Genomic DNA, 20,247 nt, shown 5'->3' with positions numbered 1-20,247 from the left:
CATAATCATTTGTTGTCCACAAAAATAATGTCAGTCCTTACTAATCAAGCGACCGATTTGTTATGCGTCTATTGGAAAAGTGGAATTAGGAGGAGAAATTTTTTTCAAGTAGAGTTTTCAATTCGAGACTTCATCATATTATGTGGTTATAATAATTGAAATTTTTACATTCAATCACAGATAATTGTGAATAAAATACGATTTTCACAACAAGTTTATACTTGTGTTTTTCACAGATACACCTGGGGTGGATCGTACGAAACTGTGATCTAACGATATGAACTGGATAGTGATTTTTCTAGAAAACCTTTAAGTTATGATTCAAACCAAAGAAGTGCTGAAATGAAAAGTTTGATTAATGTATACCAAACTTGCTTTTCGAGATGAAAATTTACAACTATCCGGTCAACATCGTTAAGCGGGCTTGAAGAACTCGACCATATCCGCCATATTATTTTGTTCCTTTGCTCATAAATAAAATTTAAAAATTTCACTAATGTTAATGTAGTCTACGTAGATCACACTCGTTGAATTTCGAAAAGCTTTACATCTGTGTCGTACCATATTGGAGGGTCGATGTTTCTGAAGAAAACACAAACAATTGTCACTTTTTTTGAATGACTGAGAAGATATGGAGAAAAAGCTGAAATCTTCTTATAATTATAATTTTTTAAAGTTCGATCTCTTGTTCACTAGATTGGATTTTCATATCAGATCACTCCTGATGAAGAAACTAGACTGGAGTATTCAAGGACTCAAGTTTCAACATCAGACACTTCTGATGAAGACGCTAGACTGGAGTATATAAGAACTAAAGTTTCAACATCAGATCATTCCTGATGAAGACACTAGAATGGAGTATATAAAGACTAAAGTTTCAACATCAGATCACTCCTGATGAAGACACTAGACTAGAGTATATAAAGACTAAAGTTTCAACATCAGATCACTCCTGATGAAGACACTAGACTGGAGTATATAAGAACTAAAGATTCAACATCAGATCACTCCTGATTAAGACACTAGACTAGAGTATATAAAGACTAAAGTTTCAACATCAGATCACTCCTGATGAAGACACTAGACTGGAGTATATAAATACTCACGTTTCAACATCAGATCACTTTAGATGAAGACACTAGACTAGAGTATACAAGAACTAAAGTTTCAACGTCAGTTCACTCCTGATGAAGACATTCGCACATTTACCAATTATAGCATCAGATCACTCGCGAAACAGAAACTAAACTATGCAGTAAATAATATTTACATACAAAAGGATTAAAACCTTTTATTTCTACCTGAGATAAACAATTCCCCACATGTAGGTACGAAACCACATCTGTGTTCCACTGTTCGCCTTGAATAAAATTTAATGATAAGGTACAACAAGTTAGTAATACTTCATCGTGTGAAATTAAGAAAATCCAAATTCAAACAGGGTTCGTACGATGCTAATGTACAGCCACTTTTTTGCAAACGAGTGTTATGTTACAATTTCAAATATACTTTTGAAAATAAAGTTGTGCGTGCAATGACATGTTAAAAAAATCGATCAAAAAAATTTAAACTCATGCACTTTAAAAAGCCTTCAATTTTTTCAATACATAAAATTTACGGATATTAAAAGACATTCAAGCATGTATGAACACTGTTTGAAGAGTAAATTACCTGATATTTTCTGATAAGAATTGGGTGAGGTACAGGCAGCAAGCCGACCAAAGTACCATGTTGAAGAAATTTCAATATTTCCGATTCATCTGTTAGCCCTCTAAAGTTTAAAAGCATGGCAAAATTGCTCGTTTCGTCAAAGGACTTCGTAGAGAATGCATAACTAACAATTATACACGACAATTTTAAAGTTCTTTTATTTCGAATAAAAAATATCTCAGCGTGCAACCAGAGGCCAAACTGATCAAACATATTTAGCTAAGTTTAGAACAATTAACCCCAGAAAAAACGAGGTTTTTGGAAAAATGGCTGAAATCCACCGTATTATCAGGCCTCGAAATAACGGCCAGTCAAAGGACAATTGACGGGTCAAAAGCACTGATATATATGAAGACTGGATAACGCAACTTAATTCTGGTGCCTAGAAACTTTCGAAGCCAACTTTTGACTGCGGCGGCCATATTGGACTACCCACTTCTAGTATGTATTTTACAATGAATTTTTCTAGTAGTTTGTATTTTTGCCATTTTATATTTCTGAAATCATGCCAAATCGTTTATTATGACATTTAAGCAACGTGAAAAGATTCCATAAGAAATTTAGAGAACATGGGTTTTCGACCAATACCGTTCTATTACAGTCTTGTCATCATATTAATTCTTTTTTGTCCCAAGAGTAAAACATATGATCCAAAATAAATGCGAGAGTAGCAGTTTGTTATATAAAAAGTATATAACACACTGAAAAAGTGGATAGTCCAATATGGCCGCCACCCGGCTTCAAGTCAAGCACTAAGTTGCGTTATCCAGTCTTTATACATATCAGTGATCAAAAATGACTATTGACCGGAAATTTTTTAGCTTGCCTGTCATTTTGACCTATCACAATTCCAGATCTTCCACAACAATTATTAAACTGATTTTCTTTCAATGTTTTTTTGATTATTATTTGAAGCATTCAACGTCAACTATTGTAGAGAAAAACCGTGTTTACTTCCTAGTTATGTACTGGATGATGAGAATCAGTAGACTGAAAAATATTTTTTACGTTATCACTATCACCGAACACAATATGTTATTTTGAGCATTGCAGTATGTTCAAGGTAGAGTTTAGCAGGAACTTACAAAAAAGGCTTACATTTTTATTTGTAAAAACTTATATTTTTATTTATGCATGCGAAACGATTTTTTTATTTTTAGCAATCTGATTGGCTGCAGCAGTGGTTAAAAAGAGATACTTTTTTCGCAATGTATTTGTTTACGAAGTGGCGAAATCATTAGCAGAAGTAAACACAAACGCGGAAGGCATTACCGTGAGATTCATTCTTTAGGATATTCAAATATTAGTGCAGCTGTTAATGACAAAAAAAAACACCTAACCCTTCACTATAATGATACAAGTATGAAACTTTCTCAGACGAGATGACTCCGAACTTTTTTTTAACTACTGAAAACGTCATCAAACACGACATGCGCAGAACGCGTTGTAAATGTAAAATATGGGCTGGTCCTATATCAAAATTTTGTTTTGAGGCATGGTAAGACTATAAGAAAGTTTTACCCTTGTATCATTTAAGTGAAGAATTTTGTCATTAACAGCTGTACTATATGATTTAAAAGCGATGTAAACTGTTCAACGAGACAGCAAGTGTATTCAGATGGTAGTTATCACAGCGAAATGGAATTTTACTATTCAGACGAAGTGAAAATTTATAAAAAACAATTCAATTTTAGTCTCAACATCAAGCCGTATCGGCCATTTTACAACGCAAATTTCTTCGCCGCTCGAGCCGCTTTTGTAACCTCGTGCAAATACTTTTTCCGTACGGACGTCCCAGCCGCTAAAAAACCTACATTTATTACCGTAAATGACATAATAAACACCCAGAGCGTTTTATAAGTTTTAGCAGTTCGACGAAGGGCGTTAGATAAGTTCTAGCAGTCCAAAGAAGGGCATTAACCCGTCGCTTATCGTCACGTTACTAACTTTCATGTCCTATAGAAATTTATGTGAGTTTCAAAGAAAACAAGGAAGGAGTTCAACTTTAAAAACAGTCAAACTTTTTATTCAACATCATGTATTGAAACATTCATTGAGTTGGCAATAAATACAAAACGAAAAAGTAGGCAAAAAATCGTTTTAGGCAAAAGACCCAAAATTGAAAAATATGACTTACGCATGCAGCATGTACGTATAACGTGACAATATTTATCATTTCTATCACCTTGGTGTTAAGATTAAATATTCTTTCAAGATTTTGTATAATAATCTATAATAATCGTTAAATATTCTATAATACTGATGCTATCATAATGCTAACGTGATAAAGGTGTTTATTAGAGAGGTGTCTACTAGAGAGAGGCGTCTATAAGAGAAGCGTCTAATACAAACTCCCGCTTCAAGGGGGCGTTTATTGGACATTTAAGTTAGTCCCAAAACTGGAGGAGTGGACACAGAACATGATAGAAATGTTTTAGAGAACAATATAAATTTCCTACACTTACTTGTCGATGCAGATTTTTTCCACTTGAGGAACCAGAACTTGAAGCATTCTCATGATTGTCTGAAGTGGAAGCTTCTGTTTCCAAGATTGGATCTACGCAAAGAAATAAATTGAACAATATATTGCTTCGATGAATTAATCTTAAAGGTTTCAACTTCAAGGTTTCATCATGCAATATTAATTATCTGAGAAATTTTTTGAAAGTTTCCACAACATTCTGACTTTTAAATGTGCATGACAATAAAAATGACATAACCACATTTCAAAATCATTTACACTGTGTAATATAGTGTGTGGAGTATCAACTACTTTCTATGCCTCAAGATCATTTTTCACTTCGGGGAAATGTTCATGTAAATAACAATCAAAATTTATGTTTTCTTTACACAACATTTAACCCTTTGAAAAGTTCTCTTAATATGAACGACCCCTGACCATCCACAAAACCAATGGCGTATTATCTTTAAATTCTGAATACATAACCCATAATCCTTTACGAAACATAACTGAAGTATTATAAAACAGCACGAAAGTTATTGCATTCAAAAATACACTAAGATTTAGTAAAACTTTTAGCTATAATCTTCTGGTCGTGCAGAAACAAATTATTGGTCAAAATAAAATTGAATCTAGTTCCTTTAATGTAATAAAACCGATCATACCCAATCCGAAGTAGCTACGAAAGAACCCGAACTAGACACGGACTGTGATCTACCAATCACTTTTCGATAGGAGCTCTCCTTTGACAGGACGACTGACGGATTAGCTGCTGACCCGAAATCGTTATCACTTGAATCTGCGTCCACTCCAGTTCTGTGAACTTCTTCAACTGAAATGATATAATAACATATGTCGTAATTCTAGCTATTGGTCATGTAATAATAAATAAATGGGTGCAAATTTGGCCAAGCACGACCGCAGGCAAAGACCTGACCACCGTGAGTAGGAACATAGCTAGAAAGTTAATTAGGAAGGGTGGGACGTCTGTTCATTTATATATTCAGTTGCACCCGACTGATTTCTTTTGAAAGTGATTTGGCTTTATAAAGAACTCCGTCGGGAACAACTGAATACATGAATATACACTCCCCAATAAACGTCCTAGCCATGGCCCGGAAAGAGAGTGTTATTTAAACTGGCAAGATTAAGTACATAACTAAATTTTGATTTCATCACCAAAGACTTAAAAAAAGGAAATTACTATTAATGAAATTAAAGATCCGTGAGGCTATACTTAAATACCTACATAGCTGACTTTCCAAGTCCCTGTTATACTATGCCTAGTTATGTTACATCAAAGAGTTTGAATACATTAAAATGGAAATAAACCTTGTGCTTCGATTTCCGGTAGTTTATCCGCCACAGGTTTATCTTCACTAAAAACAGAACATCCATCAACATACAAGAACTTCAAACTTGTGTCTTCGATATCAGTGAATTTTGCTACGTATGTCAAAGTTGTTCAACTGTAGATCAAACATAACCTAGATTAGAGAATGTATACAATTCACTGCTTGAAGACTGTAGATCAAATATCACGTAGATTAGAGAGTGTATATAGTTCACTGCTTTAAGACTGTAGATCAAACATAACTTAGATTAGAGAATGTTTATACTTTACTGCTTTAAGACTGTAGATCAAACATAACCTAGATTAGAGAATGTTTATACTTCACTGCTTTAAGACTGTAGATCAAACATAACCTAGATTAGAGAATATATATACTTCACTGCTTTAAGACTGTAGATCAAATACCACGTAGATTAGAGAATGTATATACTTCACTGCTTTTAGAATTTAGTAACTCCAACCTAAATCTATGTACACTTAAATTTTTGGGTAGTATTTTTCAATGATCTATTTTCTTACAATCATGAACGAAACAATTTGGCTGAACAAATTCTTGGATCGACATGATTATGAAATTACACGACACAAACAGAAAGTTATAAAAACTAAATACTTAAAATTAAAAATATTTCAAGTCAATTAAGCTCCACAGTACCATTCGCAAAAACATGCCTTAGAGGAATTGGACAGTTGCTTGACGTTTCTGATTAGTCAATTACTTACTATTCAAATAATGTTTCTGATTGGTCAATTACTTACTATTCAAATAATGTTTCTGATTGGTAATTTATTTACTCTTCACTTAACGTTTCTGATTGGTCAATTGCTTAATCTTCACATGACGTTTCTGATTGGTTATATACTTACTCTTCTCTAGACGTTTCTGATTGGTCAATTACTTACTCTTCACTAGACGTTTCTGATTCGTTGCGCTTTCTTCGTGGTCTCTTCGCCGTACTAGGATCTGTCGAAAGATTCGCCAGCTAAATGGAAAATAAAAAAACTTGTCAAGAGAAAGAGGGTTAAGGCATAGAATAAGGAATATGAAGAATGGAGGCACCCATAATACTTTTTATCCACGCTTATCTTTTTACGTATATGTGATTACAATAACGACAGCAGTCAATTGGTTGTTTCTGACCAATAGCAAACGATCAAAAGAACAATCGAAGCCAGTAAAGTTATTAAATATACAACACTGAGTTGCAGAACGTGGTTGCTTATTCCTAATTATGCGGTTAGGGACAGTAAATAATAAGAATCGGAGCATAAAGCTGGGTTAAAGAAAGAAAAACAAAAAAATAACGAGAAAAAGGACCAAGCAAGGAAAAAAAATGGACGAATAGATTTCGCGGAAATTCATAATAATAAATAATAATATTAATAATAAAAGTAACGTTTCATTAAAAGCTACTGGCCACACACAAGAGCCCTTTAACAAACCAATCAGATGTTTCAAAGCCGATTTTCAAATAGTGAAAGGCATTCCTATCAGAGGAAATAGACAAAACAAAAAGCATTTTTGCGCATGCGTCATACCTGATGAAACATATTTCTTTTTCTAATTATGGCGTAGATCAAATGTGAATTACCTAAAAACAGATCATCCATTGTTAGAAAAAAAATGCTTGTGTAGGAGTAAATCAACATTTTTAATCAACTTTCTTCATAATTCCAATAAAATAAAGATTATTTCACATGCATTCATTGTTTGAATGAAAAATGTTGCAATTCTAAACTGTATATTTGAAGTCAAATCCGACTCATATGCAGCGGATATTTATCAAAGATTTAAAACGCAATTAAAACGCACAATACAATATGTATTAGATATAATTTAAATATTCGGAAAATACTTCATTTTGAAACCTAGTATGGTAGCCAGACTGCAAGCTTTAGTCCTGCAATTTGAATTTAAATCATTGTCCTTTTATTTTTTTGAATTCTTTTATCTTCACAGTGAATGAATAGACAAAAGAGTAAATAAGCGGATTAGCTACGCCACTGTTTGAATCAATTGATAAATGAATTATGTATGATCTATGTTTCAATAAATTCAATAAATAAAACAGACTTTGTCGTGGTGACAAATCTTAATATTGTCGTGAAAAGCGTAATTGCCGTTGGCGAATGGCCAAAAAAGTCATACAATTCTCATGCGTTTTGAAAACTGACAGAAACCAAAGAGTTCTGAAACCCAACTAACAGAAAAAACCCAAGAAACACCAAAGGCAAAACAAGAGATACATACAAGCTCTGTTTTGAATTAGAACAATAACTCGAAAGTTCTAAAAGAACTGTTCCAGGGTGTCGAAACGTTTTGCATTTAAGTAGAAAACTCATAAGGTGTCAACGTTTGCATAGAGTCCCAAAATCATAAATAAATCTTTTGGGTTAGTACTCTAACCCTCAAAACAGTGCTTTTCAGAACTCTTGAGTTTTCTACTACCTTCAGAAGTCTCGGGTGTAATTTTTGGCCATTCACTACGGCCATTGCGCTTTTCGAGACAAAAATTGAATGTTACCATCGAATTGATATTGTATGATGTTGTTGAAGATTTCCAATAGAAAAAATACTAAATGATGATTGGTCGCTCCGGCAAATAAAAACCATGGTGTGGAAAAGGCCTGCCAAGAAAAAACATTCTAAACAATTCGGAAAAATACGGGGACATGCTTCAGTAGCGCCGCCAGAGTATTAATTGAGGGGAGGGGAATATATTTATAAATGCATGCTATAATCTTCTGAAAACCATAAATTTCTAAGGAACGTAATATAGTATATCCTGCATGTATGAATAATTGTCCTTCCCCCCCACCCCAAGAAAAATCGTTCTGACTGCGCTACAGACATTCTTTGTTGACTTTGATGATTTTACCTCGAGTAAATGTAGAAGCTTGTTTGAAGTGACCATCGAGAGAGACTTTAAGTATGGAGAAACTAAAGAATAAATTTACTACAATGACATTGAGTTAAAGCTCCTTAAGTTATAAAGAGTGTTTAAAACACTTGCATCTCCCTATGATTTGCGGGTGGGGCAAATTGCAAATTTCAAGGACGAGATTCTTTTTGATCGCATCCAGGGCTTCCAGGGGATAAATTACTGCTACTGATCTCGAAATAAGACTGGGTTAAGCAACTCTATATTCGCAGTAAACAAATTTTTAAGCCATCGCCGCCATTATTAAGGGTGCAACTCATCGAAATATAAATTTGATTCAACAAACAAAACTATGAAAAACATAGTAACACATTGCCAAAAATCAAAAACATTGATCAAAAACAACCTTTGTGGCCATTGTAAAGAGAGTCAGGAAGAATAATCGACCGTATAAAAAAAATTTTTAAGCTGTTCTCATTCCAAATCACTCGTAAATTTTTAAGGATTGATTAGTTTGTGATGGTTTATGAGAATATCTTATCAGTTAGTATTTCTGAATAACGATTCCAACGATTCTAGGTATTTCCATGTAGTTGTGAGCTTTTTTCATAGTTTTTTCCAAACCACAGTACGGTCACCGATGACAAAAATCACTGTATAAAATTGCATATTTCATCATATTTCATCTTATTTTTAGATCTTCTATAAACTGATTAATCCCTCAGTAATGTTCATGTAGTTACATGTTTGAAAATTCATGAGTATTCTCGTATAAATCCACAATATATCTGCTGCTTATTTTCGTAAGTTGGTCCCTTAGTAATGGCGGCACTCCTTATTTTTTGTCTTCAACTTTTGTGATAGATGCTTGATTCAGTCCTTTTTTGAGATCAGTGATTACTGCAAATTCTAAACGTCGGGTAATTAGAATAAGTTGCAGTCTTTTCGACAAAATCATGTGTTACCGTATAGTAAATGACAATGTATATTACTTATACTTCTTTTTGGACATCTATCTAACTCCAGGTTTATCTAATATCGCTACTAACCAATCATAGTGCAACAATTGCAACTACTGACCAATCAGAACTGCGTGTAAAAATGCAGTTAGTAATCAATCAACATGCGTCGCATTAAAGTGCTTATATCTCTCTCAGGGAAATAGTCAATTCAGATAAAATTGACTATTTGAAGAACATTGGCAATATATTTTATAAGACGAAAATTTGATCTTCCTTGTTCTCCAATGTACTACACGTCCAGTAAAATAGACCCAGCCACAAAGCCTCACGATCCGACACGAAAAATGCAAACTTTGAGGCCCAAAAAGTGAAGGAAGATCAAATTTTCGTCTTATAAAACATATTGCAAATGTTTTTAAAATTGTCAACTCTGTTCAAATAGATAATTTCACTGAAGGTGACACGGCACTTTAATGCTCTTCATTAAATACGACATACCATTAACAACTATTGTCAAAAGACAATCGTAGAGCGGTTGAAGCCTTTGATGACCAGTCGTGATGATTTTATGAAATATCTAAAAATAACAAATTTAGTCAATATAAAAACTGACTCACGGAGAAACACATAAGTTTAGTTCTAATGATGTCAGTGCATCCACTTGGGTAATCTTTTTTCAAGGAAAACAAGTTTTCCCGCCAAAAGAAGTTTTTTGAAAAGAGACGATAAAGAGCTAATTAAAATTACCTCAACATCCGCATTTTCACCAGAAGATGTTCGCAAAAATACTCACTATGATAAGAAGATCCGCATGGGTTCCTGTAAATACAGGTATATCCATAGGTATCCTTACTGAATACGGTTTATTTAAACGCACACCTGTAATATAAAAAGCACGCCTGTAATATAATTTCTCGTTGAAGACGCCATTAAAGAGATGATTAGCTGAAGGAAACTGCAACTACAACGCTAATTGATAACGTTGAAGTCTACGGACTCGTGCAATTTTGATAGTCTTTGAAAAATTCACTCGTGCATGTTTTTCCCAAATTGCTCTCGAAACCATGCTATTACCTATACAAATTGCATTGTATTTATTTTTTTTCTCTGTGTTTCACATTTTTGCACTGGCATTTACGATAAATTGCACTGCTCTTAACCAATCAGAATTGAGAATTTTTTCATGTATATTATTGGGGAGAAAATCAGTCACGTATGACACAAACGTGACTACAACACATCAGTAGTGATGCACGACACGAAAGAACATGCGTAAAAGTGATTCTTTAAAATAGTATTATTATGCGTTGTTAATAGCACGAATCAAAGCGACAAAAAATAGAAATGTACGCGTTCTCTTGTGGTAAAAAAGTATTGAAAGACATATAAATTATATCCACTGAATGGTTTTTATTATAACAATATCCATAAACAAGTGAATGCCAAAGTTGGCGATGGCTATCTATTCATGAATAAGGAAACACAGCAGAAAATTTGTCTTTCCCTCCTTTAATGCTCCATATTTGCCGGCTTTTGGAAAACAAATGGCGGACGATAGTTAATTTTACTTCCGGTGTCCCAAATCTTTCGTATGTACGGCTCTGCGTGACACTGGTTTTCAGACAAAAGCAAAAAAAAGGCAAGCAAAACGACTAGGCAAGCTGATGATGTCAATCCGCCCTTCCTAGTTCAAATATATTTCATATAATCTAAACATAGCTTAATTTATATTCCAATGCAATTAAGTTTTCTCACCGAAATTACGCTCTCCACTGAGAAGCAGCAAAATAAAGACGCCAATGTGCATCAAGCCGAGTCGTGATTGGTCGGATCTCGCGTCATTCAAATGGTAGAGAATGGGTACCAGTACCTCCAACACATCACTGCTTTTTAAGACGAAGAACAGGAATTTCTACGGAAACGCGATTAATTAATTCAAAATAAACTTCAGGTAAAAAAACAAATAATACATGAAAGGAGAAGAAAGTCGCCTAAAAAAACAGTTTTATGTAAGGAAGAGTATCTTGTATACAAAAACATTTGTGAGAGAAACAACTTCATGTAAGGAAGAGTATCTTGTATACAACAAAACATTCGTGAGAAAAACAGCTTCATGTAAGGAAAAGTATGTTGTACGAAAAGAAAACACGTGACTTACTTTGTTTAGGTCGCACATTTTCCAAAACAAAACCAACAATTCCTGATGGAAATTAATTTTCTTCGTCGAGTTGGGAAGATATGTCTACATAAATACTGTGGTATGAGTTTTCGGGCACCAATGTTATCATACAGGATATTAGCAGAAAGATATTAACACAAGACAAAAAGAAAGTTCCCTTGCAACGAGATGTATTGTTATAAATTCTAAATGAATGAGTCCAGATAATCAAACAGAGCTCTAACAGTCATCGTGTAAACTGTAAAGCAGTTTAACTATTTTACCAGATAATTGAACAAAAACAGGGTAAACACAATAGGGATTTGAGAGACTGGCATCCATTCATATCGCACTAATAACAATTTATGTATGAGGAGATTTTTTGTGTGTGGTGTTTATGAATTTTAAAATACACGCATGAAAAAATACGAAACCTGTATGAGTGGATTATTCAACAGTTGTGCAAGACCATGAAGAATAAAATGGAAGTCCTAAAAATGCAGTTAAGTGTCAGTCTAATCAAGCAATAGCGTAATTCCTGAAATTATAGCTCCCAATTTGAAGTCTACAGCATGAAATTTGCAGTCCAGAGCATGCAATTAAATATCTTAAAAAGTTTAAAGCACGGACTCTAAGGGGCTGATTACACGAGCTCGGGTAGTCGAGATTCAGTGAAGCGTTAAATCATTTTGGAAATTGGAAAAAATTAAATACTTCACAACAAAAACTTTTTTGAGCAATTTCTCTATGCTCCGACTTTAAAAATTCACAAAACCTTTAAAATGAAAACAAATAATTTAGCCTGATTGGAAAATTACAACTAAAATGACTTATGACGCTTAAGAAAAGGTTGTGAGTTTTGCGCTTGAAGTCCTGACTCCTTTCAATGACTCAAAATCATTTCACACCTCGCTGAATCCCGGGTAGCCGGGATCATAAACACAACCACTTAAGCATAAAAATACTTAAAGTACATTTTTAAAATAGAATATCCAATGATACAATTCAGAACTCTCACAATACATTACAGAATACTTGCATATGCTTAATCTAAGGTGTGCAATCTGTAATCTACAAAATGGAAAAAGCTACGTGAAAAAAAAATAACAAGTTTTAAGCGGGGTTACCAACCTCCTCGCGATGAATGCGAGATAAATAGTTGCAAAAGAGATTTTCTTGCGAAACAAGCTGTCAAAAGAAAAATAAATGATGAATTTTTATAAAATACAAACAAAAAAAACGCGCGCACTGATTGGTCTAGAGCTGAGTTAGCATTAGCCAGAAATAAATAAATGTTTTTCGTGTTTGCTTTGGCTTATGCACATCTCAGAGATGTTTTTGTGAACTGTCAAGCATGTGCAATTCGACCTTTGGTTTCTAGTTTCTACTGATCAGCTTTTAAGTTCTCCCAAAGGTCTCCTCGGTTTGCATAAGCCTGTCCAAACCCAGTAAAATCTTTTATTTCCCAAATGCTAAACATGAACAATCAACTCAAGCAGACTATACTCCATACCTCAGGAGTCTGTTCGAGAACACCTTCATCCGTCGGGGTGTCCGTACCGGAAGTGCGTATTTGCTCACTGTTCTGATCAAGTAGAACAACTAACAGTTGTGAAGCAACTTCGGCCAAAGGTTCTTTTGAATCGTTAAACATCAAATGATTGTATCTAAACATTACGTAATTGTTGTTATTGATGGTGTAACTTATAAATCAGGGGGTGGTGGTGGCAATAGAAGTAGGATGCTCCCAAGAGAGTTGGACAGGAGGGGTGGCGAAAAAAAAAAATAACGAGGAAATTGGGTGTCGATAGTGGGCGTGAGTTATTTGAACGTTTGAAACTCTTTATGGTTATTGAACGAATAAATTTTTTTTAATGTCGATATTCATTGATGTTAACTTCATCATAGATATTTTCCCATCATAAATAATTCGTAATTTAAAAGTTAGTATTTTTCACATTAGCTGAAAACTGATTTGTGGATAAAAGTCGTTAACTTTCGTTTCGTTTAATAAACTTTAAATAAGACTTAAAAATGATTAGTTTATAGCAACCATCTCAAAAATTGTTGAACTTCACTTACGGAACACCATAGCCGACGGGGTCGTATGAGCACACGGTATTCAAAAGAGATGTGAACAGCGGCAAAGCGTGTCTAGAGGTGACGGAAATATGAAATTAAAATGTATCGTTTGCGGCATGGAAGCTCATGACGGTCTACGTTAGCCGAGAGGTAAGGGTTTCATTATGTATTCAAATAGCAACAATCTAAATAACTATTGTGAATTAAACTTGTATTGTGTACACGAACTTTACTGTGTTACAACATTTGGATAGAGTGCAATGGCCTACAATTGGTTAAATGAATGAGAGGACGGTTGGCTAGAAAGCTTTGTATGGTTTTACCGCAAATATTAAAATAAGATGAAAATCTATGGAACGAATGGAATTAAATCGATGGATTTCATACCTTCAAAGCATGCCAAACAAGGAAAAACTTTGTATCAGAAAAAAACACATTTTGTTTACATTTCAAGTCAGTCAAAATGCATCAATATAAACAAATGCACAGATTGGTCTGATTTGAAATACTTCCTTATTTCGCATGTTAATTTGAGGATGAAAACTATGAAAAGAGCGTTTAAACCAGTAGTATGAAGGAGTGTTGGTTTGACACGACGTGTTAATGTTTGTTTGACACGTCGTGTTAATGTTCGTTTGAAACGTCGTGTAATGTTTGTTTGACAGGTTGTGTAATATTTGTTTAACACGTCGTGTAATGTTTGTTTGACACATGTGTAATGTTTGTTTGACACGTTGTGTTATTTTCATTCATTTTGGGATGCAACAAGCAAAATACATTTAGGTGGAATTCACTTTGTAATCATAAGTTGCTCAGAAGGGTAGTTGACATGCTTCTGCTGGTCTGAAGGCGGCGAATTATGACAACACGACATTCACATACCGATTCTCAGATGAAGAAAAATGAGACAACCATTTATTTGGAGCTGCCTGAATGTCAGCTGAAAAAAGAAAGTATCTTGGAACGTTGAAAACAACCACTCCCAAAGAACACGACAAAGAAATAAATTCATCTTACATGTAGGATTGAGGTACATGGATTCAGAAAACACGTTAATAAAAGCTTTAATATGGCGACCCTGTTCAGGTCGTACTGCGGAACATGAGACGGTGAAATGCTAAAACCAACACCAGCTTCCCTATAGAACAACACATGAGTATCACCGTGGTGATATATCGCTCAAATGCATCCCAAAGCTACGAATTTTTTTGAATAGATATAAAATCGGGTGGGAAACTGGGATACTTGGGCATACGCATATTCTATAACGAATTTTCCTAGTTAAGGGTACGAGGGGGATGTGCACAACTTCAAAATTTTATAATTGAAAACTGCGCATCTTGCTAATGCCATAATTTTTTCAAAATTTTTTTTTAATTTTCTGAATTTATTTACCTACTGAATTTATTTGTCTACCCATTGTATTAATTCTACAAAGCAACTTTCTCGAATACCAAGCATGCGCTTTTGCTAGACCGTTCTACCTAACATTGCATAAAGTACCACAAACAACTCGAGGGTGACGTCACCATCGACATAACTGCACACTGACGTAAACAATAATAGTCGTTTCAGCATAAAAAAATGATTGTTTTTTGTTAAATGCTTTTTTAAATCTTGTATTTGTCAAAATAAGTCTAAAAATCAAAAAGAAAATAACCGCTTCATTCTTGAACTGAACGTACCATATATATTCACAGCTATCGATGGTAGAAAGATCTTCGGGATTCTCCTAATCAAACAATTAAAAAAGCATTTGAAACGTCCAAAAGTTTAATAAATTCTCTTTTGAGATTTACTCACACAGCAACAATAGTGTTCAAAAAAGACTTCAGCTTACCGGTCCAATCCTTTTTGTAGCATGAACAGTAAAATCGGGACAAAAAAGAAGGTCCTACAGTAAAATCGACTCATGAAAGAGATTTTGAGCAGTTTAAAAGTTTTTAAAACAGGCTTAGTGCAAATTTATTTATAATACTTCAATGTACTTTATAAAAAAAGCAAAGACATCGCCTATTTTGGCAATTGGTAAAACACAGTATAGAGTGTTTACCTTGTAAGAGGCATTAAAGCATATAAAAGAACTCAAATGTACATGAAAGTCAATTATAATATAAAAACAAAAAAACGCGTCAGCTGATTAGCCAATAACTGTGTTTTATTAGCCTGTGCAAAACAGATCTGAGGTGAACAAGTTAAATCAATCAATCAATTAATGAATGAATGAATGAATAAATGAATGAATCAAAGAGAATTGGCACACAATCATGAAAACATTTCAGAGGAAAAAATAAGTTGAGCCTGATATTCGTATATGCATGTTATAATCCTTAGAAAACAATAGAGTTCAAAGGAACTTGACACTGCATAACATGCAAAGAACCCCCATCACCAAATTGTCAATCTTCTTACGCCTGTGACTTCTTCAACGAAAATTTTCCAGACTTAGTTACATTTGTAAGCCTTACTCTAAACTACAACATGCTGTTTCGGAGTTTGTATTTCTGCAAATGTTTTTATTTCAAGACTTAACAGATTTCCCCGCCATTTGTTATTGTGCATGGCCACTCTAACGATACAGATGATGAAAAATTTATGTTATCCGGGTACTTACAGCCAAAGCATTTAACAGAGATTGAGCCAAAGGTGGTGATGACTCTGTGTTCTAAATCAATTGACGAGGAAATTGTTTAGTACGATGTTTCTTTTTAAAGCAATCACATAAATTATTTGAAACAAATTGTCAGGTCAGAGATAAATTGCTCCAATCAATTGTCTCAAAATTTTCATACACTGTAGCTACAAATGCTCAAAAGAAAGTCCTTACAACTCAATGATTAGCTACATTAGTGAGCCAAATCAGTGCTGCCACTCTGTGTATGCACATTTCACCAACCAAAACTTTATTCTTCCCTTACTTCCCCCTGCTATGATTTTCCTTGTTTTCCCCTACTTTTCCCCTACACAACAACATATCCACCTATTATATACCTACGTCGGGTCGGACCATTGAATTTTTTAGTCTGTTTTTAAAAAATACATACAAAAAAGGGTTTATCGAAAACTAAGAACATCAAGACGACAAAGTTAGAATTTGGCATAGGAAGTAATGGAAATGCAGGTTGTGCAATTGACACATTGAGTTTATTCTAAGTTGCTGATCTTCTATAGCCATATATGGTTACAAATTGTGCCAAAAGAAAGATTCTGTTACAATCACTAGCTAAATAGTGAGAACACAGGAAGAAAAGAGTATTTTGGGCAAAAATGAGGCTCATTTTTAAACGATTTTCTTTTCTCCCTACAATCCTCCCCAACATTTAACAGTTTTCCACGGAGATTTTCCCTACCACCTACAAACCACTAAATCCCCCTACTGTAGGGGATTTCCCCTACGAGTGGCAGCACTGAGCCAAATACGAATTTAACAACCGTGCCTGGAGGTTAATTTTGGCTTCTGGGATAAAAATAACGGCCGCTGACGGGCAAACTTTTTACTCTACGGGTCATTGACAGTTAGAATGACAAAAACGAGAATCCGTAGTGTCGCGAAAATATTTTCAGTGAATGACTGAAAGGCAAAAACTGATATTGAACGAGTTAAAATGAAGTAGCCCCATCATATTGACCGAGCACATTTCGGCCGGTATTTCGAGCCTAGCCGCCATCATGCAAATACATAGAAATGTTTATCTAAAGGCAGCATTTCAGTTGTAGCTATATGAAATCAAATGAGTCGGAGAAAAATAGTTTTTGGAGTTGACTTCGCCGCTTTTGGCTTCGATTTCTCAAAACAAAAAAAAAGAGAAAGTTTGCTATAGCAAATGACTCAAATTTTAAGTTCTTTGACAATCTACGTGGTATTTGCTAATCAGGGAGAATCTCGCTGCTTTTTCAAACACTATAAGTTTATTAGCTTACCATCTCGCGGCCAGTCAAGCCACCTGCATTGTCAAGGTCTGCCTGTTGTGAAAGAGTGAAACATTGATTATAGTGAATGTCTGTAGAGAAGACTCAACATTAAGAAAAAAATATGACAAAAACCACATATATGACCAGCATGGATGTTTGAATATGCTATGTAAAAATAACAGAATTAAATGAAATGTACTCACTACTTCTCCAGGGATTGTTGACCAAAAAAATCCTCTCCAGTCAGGATCCTCGAAGATATAAGGAATGACTCTTGTCAAGATATTCACACAGTTTAAAACTGAAAGAAATTCAAACAAAAACCGAATTAACACAGTGATAAGTGCACACAAAAAGGTACATTTCTAAGTATCCCTATATACCCATGAGTATCACTTCTAATCAACAACTCAAGTAAGTTCATCAGGATCAAGTTTAAGGTTTTATTGATGCGTGAACTTTACGTGAATCTTTGAAAATATTTTAATGTAACTTCATCCAAATAGATAAGTTCTTCAAGTCAGCAAAAAAAATTCTTGCCATATTGAATTTGAATGTAATATTACCAGTTCATTTGATTTTCTTACAAATCAACAGGAGGCGAATACATAGTGTTTCTTGCAATCTGATAGCCTATAGCAATGTGTGGAATTTTTCTATCTCAGACTGTAGTCTGTAGGAGTATGTAGAATTATACCATACAAAATCATGACCAGAAAACTTGCAGCTAAGCACTTGAACTAAGCGCTGTTTTCTTTTGTTTCACAAAGGAGGTAATCATTGAGGACTCAAGCTCCTTAGAAAAACAGTTTTTCATCAAGACCTTCCCAGCTGGTAAATATAACATAAATCTTACCAATAATGTGCTCTTGAGGACCTGTGCATGATGTACCTCTGGCATTCACAATTCTTTCAACACACTTGATAAAATAAGAAAATACATTTATCATTCATTATATGAAAAAGTGTAAGAGAATTTCATTTTTATATATGACTGGTGAAAAAAAGTATTAAGCACTTAAGGGTGTAAGCAAATAATGAATGCAAAAAAAGACTAATGCAACACAGTACTTATAATAAAACAACACAGCAAAAAATGCTTTTGTTTATTTTCAGGTTTCTATGAATGTATGGACATGCATAAATACTAAATATAACAGTATTGAGGTAGGTTGCATTAAAAACCCAAATGTTTCTATCCACTGTTTGATGACGACTTTCTCAAGCAGAGTAATAGAACTTTGCTGTAGTGGCGAATTGTATTGCCTCTACAGTTTGAATTGTAACTCTTGCTTTTAAAATATTTTTAATGGGATGAAAAATTATATCCATGTTTTGTATAACTACCCCAGTAGATGAGCTCACAAACATTTCATGAATAGCCAAGCAACCAGAACATGGGCACAGATACCCCTCCCCTCCATATGGGGTGTGTGTGTCCATGTGCAGCCAAAATATTATTCTCTATCATCAAATGCATAAACCACAGAAGTTGGTCCCAGGATGCAGACTATCCCCACTTTTTGTGGGGGTGTGAGCTGGTGATTAGAACAAACACAATCCAGCTATTTCTATGATAAGAGCAGCCTTTACAATATGTTTAATAAGACAATGGCAACTTTGTACAAACTTCACTTAATGCTAGTTAAATTTTCAAATAATTTTTTTCTAATGAAACCATTTGCAGCCTTAATATAATGGAATCACACTTGTTGTCATTATGTATTGCCAACAGATGTATCAAATTTTGTCTGTTATCAGAAGATATACAATTATTAATTACAGAGAGTTTTCTACAGACAAAGTAAATAAATTAATTTTGAGTTGATATCTTCATACAAAAAATTGCACTAGTTTTTTTCAATGAAATAAACTTTCAAACTCTTTATTCAACTAGAACAAACACTGAAGAGAAGTAGTTTTTTTAACGTTTACTTTCATATTTCCATCAAAAACCAAATAGATTGCGCGAAATCTGGTTTTCGTAATTCACTTCGACAGCTGTCACTGCTCATAATCAATTTATTGCAATAATTTAAAAAGATTGAAAACATGAGTATTTCTTCAAGGAAAACATTCAATTCGTTTTCAAAACTAAAATCAAATCCCTCTACGGATGAAATTATTCTCAAAGAAGCACAAATACTGATGGTGTTGAGAAAGCGTTGCATTGTATACACGTGGCGTTTTACTATAGACTTATTTAGGATTTTCAAAACATTTTCCAAATATGTTCATACCTTGTACAAAAGTGTAGCAAGATTTGACGGGTTTTCATCTCTTAATGAACGAATCTCGGCTGCAGGGATAAGAGTGAATATATCGCTAACGGTTACGTTAGGATCCGTCCAAAATTGGGCCCAAAATGCTTCGTCGCCAGCCTCTAGAGCCTACAAACAAAAACAAAATATTAATACTAGTCGTCTATACTGTGTTGAACGTTTCGTTACATAAGAAAATTTCACCGTTTTTTTCGTCGTAAGTTGAACAACAGCCTTCCGAAAAGCAAGTTTCGTATCTGCATTACCCATTTTGTTGATTGCGAACGGTAATAAGATTAAAAACAAAGGGATATATGCAAAAGACAAACAGACACTTCTAAACAGAATCTCGCCGCCATTAATATTCAAGTTTCTTCAACAAAGAATACGTTCCGAGTGTTTACGAGGACGCACGGAACGGCCGCAGAACATTTAAAGTTCGCGGTGACTCAAGAGTGACTCAAG

General features: G+C 34.3%; 1 protein-coding gene and 1 long non-coding RNA gene across 2 annotated transcripts; one reads left to right on the top strand and one right to left on the bottom strand.

The window, feature by feature from the left end:
- Positions 1 to 129: 129 nt before the first annotated feature.
- On the bottom strand, positions 130 to 20,205 carry LOC124448140 (protein HID1-like). Its single transcript, XM_046999151.1, is given in 29 exon segments — positions 130 to 582; positions 1,302 to 1,360; positions 1,672 to 1,771; positions 4,176 to 4,267; positions 4,837 to 5,003; positions 5,504 to 5,550; positions 6,429 to 6,508; positions 7,065 to 7,117; positions 8,051 to 8,153; positions 8,405 to 8,466; positions 9,868 to 9,946; positions 10,163 to 10,248; positions 11,125 to 11,281; positions 11,528 to 11,611; positions 11,962 to 12,018; positions 12,659 to 12,715; positions 13,041 to 13,194; positions 13,610 to 13,681; positions 14,492 to 14,549; positions 14,627 to 14,653; positions 14,656 to 14,747; positions 15,295 to 15,341; positions 15,450 to 15,503; positions 16,224 to 16,274; positions 17,531 to 17,572; positions 17,725 to 17,822; positions 18,378 to 18,441; positions 19,762 to 19,911; positions 19,987 to 20,205. Coding segments are annotated over 29 exon segments (2,322 nt in total). The 5' UTR covers positions 20,053 to 20,205; the 3' UTR covers positions 130 to 518.
- LOC124448142 lies at positions 2,558 to 7,367 on the top strand. Its single transcript, XR_006948958.1, has 2 exons — positions 2,558 to 2,983; positions 6,403 to 7,367. It is a non-coding gene; the product is annotated as an uncharacterized LOC124448142 (long non-coding RNA).
- Positions 20,206 to 20,247: the final 42 nt, after the last annotated feature.

This window comes from Xenia sp. Carnegie-2017, unplaced genomic scaffold (assembly GCF_021976095.1).
Source record: "Xenia sp. Carnegie-2017 unplaced genomic scaffold, XeniaSp_v1 HiC_scaffold_23, whole genome shotgun sequence".
Lineage (NCBI taxonomy): Eukaryota > Metazoa > Cnidaria > Anthozoa > Malacalcyonacea > Xeniidae > Xenia > Xenia sp. Carnegie-2017.
The sequence above is the reverse complement of the archived record's forward strand: the minus strand, read 5'-3'. Positions and strand labels throughout refer to the sequence as shown.